General features: G+C 43.2%; 1 protein-coding gene across 1 annotated transcript in view; it reads left to right on the top strand.

Moving 5' to 3' along the window:
• The first annotated feature begins 8,773 nt into the window (after nt 1-8,773).
• cplx3b (complexin 3b) overlaps nt 8,774-9,830 on the top strand; it is a 5,837-nt gene continuing 4,780 nt past the window's right edge. Inside the window, exon 1 of the mRNA XM_043216756.1 lies at nt 8,774-9,302. Within this exon, the coding sequence (XP_043072691.1) occupies nt 9,145-9,302 (158 nt within the window). The 5' untranslated portion in view covers nt 8,774-9,144. The remainder of the gene's footprint in view (nt 9,303-9,830) is intronic.

Below are 9,830 nucleotides of genomic sequence, written 5' to 3'. Positions count from 1 at the left end.
AGCCCGCAAGCATCACCTCATTCTGCTGATTCCAGAAATCCAGCGTTTTCCTTACATTGCACACACATATGACCTGCTTTTCCCGTGCAGCTTTAGCATGCGCTGCTCTGTCTCCGTCATTTACTTCTGCAGATGACGGCCTTGCTGTCACGGACGTGCTCCTCGCCGAGACGCTGAGGCTTCGAGACACACGAGCTCGTCTTCCTCACACACACACACACACACACACACACACACACACACACACACACACACACACACACACACACACACACACACACACACACACACACACACAGACACACACGCACACGCACACGCACACGCATGCTCTGGAATCATCTCACAAAGAGCGTAGTCTGTGTTTTGCAATGCGGCGCCATTGCAGACTGACATGCATTTAGAGTCGGGCCGTTATCAATCGAAATGCATCTGGGTTTAGCCCTTATAGATCAAAACGCATGAAGGATTGGCCAAATTAGACCAGCATGCATTTAGCGTTGGCCATTACACCTCAAAATGCTTGTAGGTTTGATCACTACAGACCAGCACCTTTGGGTTGGCCGTTTTTGCTTTTAGAGACTAACATATATATTTAGATACTCTTATTTTTGTTCTATGCACAAAAAGCAGATTCCTACCATCACACATACTGGCCCGTTGTATTTATGACAATTATATCGTTTACCTTTGTTTTAACCCTTTACTTTTTTGGTTTTTATTCGTCTTGATCATTTTGCCTGTGTTCATGATAACTGCATACATTTTCGTCTCAGGTGTGTATTTTTATTAGAGCGTTAATATTCCCTCATTTGCTTTAAAAGATCTATTTTGCACTAGATACAAAAAAAAAAAATGAAAGACTCGGCACCGTTAGGCCAAAAATGTCTTGAAACCCATTAAAACTACTATTTTAATCCTAGGGCAATATTTGCATATTCTGATGGCAAGCCTTCAAACGTTTTTCAAACTTGACATATAAAGCAAATACTTTATAAGCAAATATTTTCTGCTTATGCATATTGTAGTCCATTACAGTGTCGGTTAGATAAATGATGCAGCTATAAGGGATGTCATTGTGTGGTTTGTACACAAACACAATCCCTGTGTCTCCCGCTCAGTTCTGCTGACGTCTAATTTGATTCAAATTTGACTAAATTTTACCGAAAGCTCATTTTTTTAACTTCAAATGTGGAACGCAACTTGTTTGGAGTTCAACATTTTTAAAATATGTATTTTATATCAAATATCATATCATTGTTCATAAATAATTTTCATAACCTATACACAAACCTATATAACTTTTCATTGGTTTCACTTTGCCATGGGCGTTAACTCCCAGCAGCCAATGGGAAAGCAGTGTAATACGGATGCATACCGCTTAGCAAAATCTCTTAGCAATGGACGCGAATGGGTGCCATCGGCTTTTGTTTTCTTCAGATGTTAACTGATGTTTTTATGAGCCGTTTAGACTCGCACTCTGACGGCACCCATTCTCATCCATTGCTGAGACACATTCCTCCAGATCTGATAAGTTCCAAAGCTTCGAATTTTTATGACTTTTTTTAAAAGATGCACAAGGGTTAAATGAGTTATGCATTTTTTTTGTTGGATAACCATCTTGTGCCATTGTTAGATGTGCGGTGTTTAAATCAACAGACTGCCGTGTATTCGTGTGTAGCTGTGAGCACATGATGCTGTTTTGTTAGAGAACGTGTCGGTGTGAGTGGGCGGGTGTGAATATGAGTAAGATGTGACAAGATTGGTTCTGAAAGCTGTCAATTATCTCTGCTCCTGTCGTTGCTGTTCTCCGCGCGCTGCAGAAATAGAACCGAGGGCTCGGCGCTGACAGAATCCCAAAAAGGCGTCTCGCCTCTCTCTCGCAGACCTGGAGTATGGACTCAAATGAAAGTAAACGAAAATAAACACCTCGAAGGAGGCATGGTTGCCGGCGAATTTGAGAGCAGCTTCGCAAAGTGTCGGTGTGGCAAATTGCAAATTTCCCCAGCTAGTCTAAAAGGGACGTTTAGAGTGACAGCAACTTCCTGCGCCAAAGCATCTGGAAACCATTCATTTTCGACGAGGGCCGGCGATCAGACGCCAGAGCGATGACGCAGTGTGGCAGCTGCCAATGGGAGAGCAGAGACGCTCGTGTAATGCGGATGCATGCTGCTTAGTAAAACGAAATAAATATAGAGTCCAAAGGTGCATGGTTTGCAATGACGTGGGAAAATGAAGTAAGCGATATATGTGTTGAAAGCAGGCCATGTGAATGAGTTCGTATTAGATCTGGAGAAATGTGTGTCTGCGTCAGTGTCTTAGCAATGAGTGTGAATGGGTGCCGTCAGATTGAGAGACTCTGTTTCAGCTTTTGTCTTCTTTAGATGTTAACGGATGGGATGCTGTGGATTATTGTGATGTTTTTAGCAGCCGTTTAGACTCTCATTCTGACGGCACCCATTCACATGCATTGCCGAGACACCGGTGCAGACACACATTTCTCCAGATCTGATAAACAAAAAAAGCTCATGCACGTCTTGGATGGACCAAGGGTGAGCACAGTTTTGAGTAAACCGTTTCTTTAAATATATTCTAATGCGTTTTTAATTACTTTTAAGCATTTCTGTCTTGCATTCCTCATTTGCTGTTACAGTGCATTTCATCTTCATCTCCTCTGAACGCCACACCGCTCTCGAGTTAGAGCTAAAGTGTCTGTGTTTACATAAGCAGTCCCTTAGACTGACGCAGCCATGGCAACGAGGCACTGCGTGTTGGATGGCAGCTCCTGTAATCTGCGAAGTCAAGAATGACCCAGACGCGAGATTCTGGTCACGTGCGCGCGAGAGGCACTTTGATGCGACTTTCTTCCCACACAACACTAACACCTTTAGGCATCCTGTCAGATAGATGGGCCGGCCTGTCGCGCTGCTTCGCTACAGACAGGTCTCTGGCCCGTTTAAGGCTCTCGGAGGAAAGAAAGTGTGTGGAAACAACAGCGATTTGAGTTCAGAGAGAATCCGGTGTCGTCAGGAGAGGCAGTGGGAATGAAAGCCGTCCTTCGCCCGCTTTCTTTCTACTCAACATGCATGCAACATGCACCGCTCCCGAGTCTGACTCGTCTCTTCCAGACATGAATCATCAGAAGTTTCAGCATCAGCAGTAAACAAACACTGACTCATCTACATCACAGGACAGATGAGCGAGCTAATTATTAGACATCTGGATCGGATTTGTCTGCGATGCCTCATTCCAAGACATCTTTAATTGTGATATTAAGTCATGATCGTGAAAACAACACTCTGTTTAGGCTTGAGAGGTTCTTTTTTACTGTATGTTTATCCCTGGGTGCTAGTAATTTTGCAAGGTCGTAGCACAACTTTTAACGCCGGGCTATACAGATCTGCTTTAGTGCAAAAAAGCAGAATAGGTTTACAAGATGGTTATAGAATTAAAATGTGAATCAGATCGAGCACTGTTTACAAGCCAAAACAGTCCAAAAACAAACAAATGAGTGCATTTTTACGTGAGAGACAACAGGAGATGGGCTTATGGACTTGTAATAATGCTGGATTAGTTAGTCTTCTCCAGATGATGGACTGGAGCGCTGTGGATTATTGAGATGTTTTTATCAGCTCTTTGGACTCTCGTTCTGACGGCACCCATTCACATCCATTGCTGAGTCGCTGATTCGATGCTACATTTCTCCAAACCGGATGAAGAAAAACACTCGTCTCAATCTTGGATTCCCGAAGGGTGAGCGAATTTTTGAGTGAACCAATAGAATCGAGTCGTTTCCACTGCTCTTCTTTAATGCTTATCGCAGGGTTCTCGATGTAATCTTTATTTTTTTGAAGTATGTATGTGAGGATGTGTGAACGACTAAGGTGAAGCATGAACGGTGTTAAAAAAGTTAAAAACAACCTAAAAGTGTGAATAGCCCAGCAGAAGCCAGCGACACATCTGATCTTGTCCTTCATTAGAGTTCTTCTCTTTACCTTCTCTCTGTTTACCGCTGCTTCACGTCCTTCAGCGTGTCCCCGTGTCACCCGGCTTGGCCCTGTCACCGCTCCTAGGCCCTCGCGCTCGCTCTGTGCTGATTGTCCATAGGAAGTCGGCTGAAAGAGAATTTTCCGCTATTCGCATCCCATTTAGCCACAGCCAGCAGTCCTGCGGTCCCTTGAAGCCACTGATAATAGAAAGAGGTAACGGAGAGAGAGAGAGAGGAAGGATAGCGCATACATGACAGAAAAAGAAAAGATGAAGGATGCAGAATGGGGAGGGAGAAGAGAGAGAGAATGAGATCATCACAGGCTAGTCTAGACCAGTCCTTCGCTGGATTGCATAACTCTCCTTCTGCCGCTCGCAGGATGCTGCGTTTATTCACAGGTAATTAATGGCCATCTCCATGGAGACTGAATTGTCCTTTGGGCATCATGTGTGGACCGTTTTTTTTTTTTTTTTCTTGCTCTTGCTGTTACATCCTCCCATTTATAGGACATGAATTTATCATTACTCATCCTCTGGACGAGCCTGCAATGGTAAACAAGTTGTGGATATGCCGGATGCGTTCCAAGCAAATTACATTAAAAAACATTACCGAGTTATAAATATTTGTGTTCCTACATTCCAGCATCATCATGAGCAAAACGAAGAGTGGAAAAATCCTGTTATAGAAATCATTGAAATGGTCAAATTAACAGCCTGTAACTATTTTTCGTAGGTCATTATTTTTCACTATTTTTCACTATGTTAGGAAAAGCAGTCTGTGTGACAATGTCATTATTTGATTTGTTTTCATCCATTTTTCGGTGACGAATATTCCATGTTACATGTGAAGAAGAAAAAGAAGCCTGAGCAGAAGTTCTTGATAACGAATGAGAAAAAAAATCTGGAGGCTGAGATGTTTTCTTCATTGTAAAGTGTACGCGCCGGGGCTTGTTTCATTAAACGGGTTTACTAAATTAGCCAGGTCATTTCAATTAGTCTGACTTACTTTGAGCCAAATCAACTGACAATCAATCAGACTAACCGAAACAAACCTGACTTATTTGCTAAACTTGGATTAGATGTTAGATGTGTTCCTACACTCTCAGAAAAAAAAGCTGTCACTGGTGCGCTACCTTTTTACAAATGTAATTTTGGCACCTTAAAGGTACATTTTAGTACTTAAAGTGTATATATTTGAACGTAATATGTACAAAAGTGAAAGGGTACCATCCCAGTGACCCAGTGACCATCCCAGGTCAACGTATTTCGTTGATTCTGGAATAACATTTCAATCCAAAAATGTAGTTTTTAACATATCCCTACACCTAAACCTAACCACGAGTAATCCCTAGAATCAGACCGAAATGTACAAGAACCAAACACTGGCTGTAAGCCTGAACTTCACAAAAACCATTAACTAGTTCTTCAAATCTGATTGGTTAATCACAGCATTGATCCAGAAGATGTTCGTCCAGGAACAATTGGTAAAATCAGGATCAGCATAACACGGTTACGTTAGTTTGACTTGCATTGTAAAACATTAAAGTTTTGTAAAGCATCACTTGCGTTTGGCGAGTCTTTCTTTTAGACCGTATTATATAAGCCAAAATAGACCAAGTCCTGCAAGTTTAGATCAAACCGGAGCAGATCAGAGATCAGAGGATAAACGACTGCTTTAATCGTCATTTACATCCTCGTAAATGTTGTTTACGTCTATCGGCATCCATTAGGTGAATGAAGGGGTGTGATGGATTTGTTCTGTCAGATTCTCAGCACCTGAACAGCTGCTGTTCTTTCGCCGGAGAGCATGTGCGCAGCAGAGGTCATCTGCTCTGTCCACTGAACCGTGTGGAGATGATTCGGCTTTGTTCTGATGGATTTTTCAGATGCAACTGGATGCCGTGGACTGGTGGAAGCCTGCTTGCTTATGCAATATCAGCTTTAAATGATGTTTGAATTAGACGAGTTTGTGTTTACGGGATTGAAATCTGTAGCTTTCACTGAAGTGGGAGTTTGGCTGGCGTGGAAGGTGCATCAAGATACACTTACGTGTGTCAAATAATTCTATATTAGGGTGACCGTGCATCCTTAGTTCTGGTCAAAAATGCCTAAAATGTCCACGTTTTGGCTTTGCTTGCATTGCTTTGGCTGTCTGTAGATCCCACCTTCTCGTGTTCAGCGATTGGTCGATTATGCACAGTGCCTGCATGATATTGGTCAGACTACTTTTCAGTCATTGCATTGAACCACTACGTAATCTATACCCAAACAAAAGCCAAAACCGGCAATTTAGAGACGTGTCCACGAGTAGACATTATATAATTAGTGGATGGAAGCTAGTCCCTTCTGAATTTGGCTTTAGTTTATTTCGATTCAGTGCCTTTGACTTTCTAAATCGGCATTTGACTGACTGTCCTCACCCTACTAACCTCATTCATCCTCAGATTCGCAAACGGCAAACCCTCAGCTCTGCTTTAACACAGACACCGAACCAGCTGTAGCCTACTGAGGATGCCTGCGTGTTGTTTTATTATATAACGGACGCATGCACGCTTGCTCGCGTGTACCCTACAAAGTGTTTCATAGTCTGGCCGGCGCTGCTGGCTGCGGATGACGATGAGGTTTATTGACTTACTGTGAAGTCATGCATACAGGGTCCAAAATGAACTTTTTACCAAGCTTGCCAGTGGCAGATGAAATTTACCATCCATAAATGTTTTTCACGGGCCATGGAACTGTATTTTGCATTACATTAAGGACAAATAGAAGCTTTTGTTTTTTTTTTTAATTAAGGCAACGGCATTATTTAACCAATTTTGTTTGCGCCTTACAGCATCCCAATGCAATAGCTCAAATTATCACATTTCTATATTCCTACTATTTTCTTTGCCAAAGCCAAATTTTCACTTGGCGTTTTGCACTGATGCATGCCAAACTAGAATCGAAAAAATCTGATTTTTAAAAAGCATGCATAATTAGGCCATGCGTCACCGTATTACTGTAAGCATTACATTTCTGTCTGCTGACACGCATGCAAATCCATGAGAACGTTTGGCCGATGCGCTGCACGTTATTATTTTCCTGGTTAATATCAGAGCTCTCGCCGGCAGTAAAAGCCTAAAGAGCTCCAAACACGGACTTTTCAGGTTCTTGCTACGTTATAGAGCACAGATAAATGTGCATGCGGTGTAGTCTTTGCCCTCAGCGAGAGCGACGGAACAGTTTGTTAGTGGAGCAGATCGGGAATGATTCAGTCCCGGGGGAGGGGGGGTGTCAGAGAGAGAGAAAGCGAGAAAGAGGCAAAAATAGAGACTTTATCACGATGCACAGAGATGTATGATTTGTTTTATCATCTGGTGTTGATTAATTTTGGGGTAATAGAGGCTGTGTTTATACCACGCACGCACGCATCTCGCTTTCAACTTCACGTGGCATTAGAAGATGCTTCATTCAAAGTCAATTACGGCTAAATTCAGACGAGGTGGATCCTTCGTACGACCTCGCTTGTACGATTTTGTATGATTTGCCAAGGCTGGTTTTGGGATGGGGTTAGGTGTAGGTCGTTTGTATGAATTGCGGAGCTTGTGTGGTACGAAGTTGTATTTAAATTGTACAAATTTGCACGAATTGGCCACCTCTGAAAATATGCATGAGATTGGTAGAGCTGGGCTGACGCCTTCGATCATAGCAGGACAGTTATTATTATTATTATCAAGCTAGTAATGCTATAAATAATACTAGGGCTTATTTGCGTCAGTATAATTTGCATTTTTACAGTGTTGCACGTTATAACCAATCTCACGCAATTATGTTGAGTTTATGAACGCAGTGGCCAATCAGAGATGAGTCCAGTGCTGACCTAGTTGCGGGGTCCTAAGCTAGATGAAGAACGGGTCCCGAAAGCTGAAGATATGCGATGAGTGAGAGAAAACACAAATAAAAATGACAGTAAAATTCAATGATTGAACGCAAATGTGTATTAAGTGTGACCTCCAACGTACGTATGTAAAAATATTGAACAGCAAAATGAAAATGTTGGCATTAGTCACACAACCCGTAAAAGCTTTATAGCACAATATGAGATATTTTGGACGAAAACTGTGAGTCTTAGCTGTGACTGCCGATCAGTTTCTACGGTCAAAGCGTGAAAGACTTCGTCCGAATGCTCCATCTACAGCAGTTCAACCGTAATAGTATGAAGCTACAATAATGAATTTTGCAAGCTAAGAAAACAAAAATATCATCACAGCACCGTTCTGTAGATAATCGGCGTGCGCAGTTCAATGATGGATACATACAAAGCATAGATACGAGTACAAGACGTGTCCTTCCATGCTTATTTTTGCTTTCACTGTACAGCGCTGTGGTCAATGTTCTGTGGCTTTAACGGTGCTTTATGAATAAACTGCACCGATAGTGTATGCAAATGCATGTTTGTGTGTAAACAAAGAGAGTATTTGAAGATTTGATATAAACCATACACCTGGCTTTATATCGCAGAACGCATGCTGGACTGTGAAATGAATCTCATCCATGTCCCGTTCCTTTATTATTGCATATGATAATCCATGTGGAGGTGATGCTGACAGCTTTATACGCATGGATGGTAATCTCTGGGATTAGAGTTTTGCCCTTTTCCAAATAAACCAAAACACTGGCGACAACGCTCTAACTTTTTTCGTTTGACACAAACGTTGAGTTTCGTTTCACACGTTGCTTTCTCACTTGCCTCCGCGGGATTTGCTCGCCCTCCAGACGGATGCTGCATAGATGCTCTGAATCCTCTCCGCTTACTGTCATCCCTCGCCGACTTGGAGGCGCGCAAACGCGCGAACCGGCGCGCGATGCGTTTTGACAAGTCACGCGCGCCCGAAAAAAAAAAATAAAAGCGCGCGTAATCCGGCGGTGCGTTGGATTGGGCGGGAAGAGAGTCGGCTGAGGAAACACGGGATTGGGCGGATGGACGAGTCAAACCGCTGCTGTGACTCAGATGAAGAGATGAATCCACTTCACTTCACTTCACTTTACCTCAGCTGAACGCCGGACCGAGTTCCTGTTAGGCGATCGCCGAGAAAGCGAATTATCGACCTAATTGGAATTAATAGCGCTCGCGGGGCGAACAAGGAAGAGCGTTGAGGAACGTTATACTATTTCACGATGGCTTTCATGGTTAAACACGTAGTCGGCGGTCAGCTGAAGAACCTGACGGGAGGTCTGACGGAAGATAAATCCGACGGAGACAAATCCGAAGCCGCCGCTAAAGGAATGACACAAGAAGAGTTTGAGCAGTACCAGCAGCAGCTGGAGGAGGAAAAGTAAGCGCGCCAAGCCCGCGATCCTTCCCTCAGAAGCGCGCGAGGAGCGCGTTTGGAGAGGCGCGCGCGCGCTTTTTCCGCGCTTTTTCGCGCTTCGCTGGAGGTTTGCGCGCGCAGCTGCTCGTTTCGCTCGGGGAGATTCCCGCTCGGTCAGTTAGGAGTAATTTTTTTATTTTTTTCCCCCCAGCGGAATCGGCGCGTGCGAGATCAAAGTAAATGTTTCGTCGCGAGGCGCTTCGTGTCGAGTGAATCCCGCGCGTTTGGTAACGAGTTAAAAGAAGTGTTCTGCTCGAATGTGCCGCGTGACGCGTTATCTTTAATGTGTGCGTAAACCCAGATGAAGAGCAAAAGTATACCATAGTGTGCTGATATTATATCAATGAATAGCTTCCATGAACGTACTTCAAAGGATGCATGTGGTGCTGTTTATAGGCTTATTACACGTTACATGTATTTACTCTTATAATAACAATAAATGATGCCATTTTACATGCAAGCCACACTAACCATGCACACACATGCAGCTAA

This window comes from Puntigrus tetrazona, chromosome 18 (genome assembly GCF_018831695.1).
Source record: "Puntigrus tetrazona isolate hp1 chromosome 18, ASM1883169v1, whole genome shotgun sequence".
NCBI lineage: Eukaryota > Metazoa > Chordata > Actinopteri > Cypriniformes > Cyprinidae > Puntigrus > Puntigrus tetrazona.
Note: the sequence above shows the minus strand (reverse complement) of the source record. Positions and strands in the feature narration are given on the sequence as shown.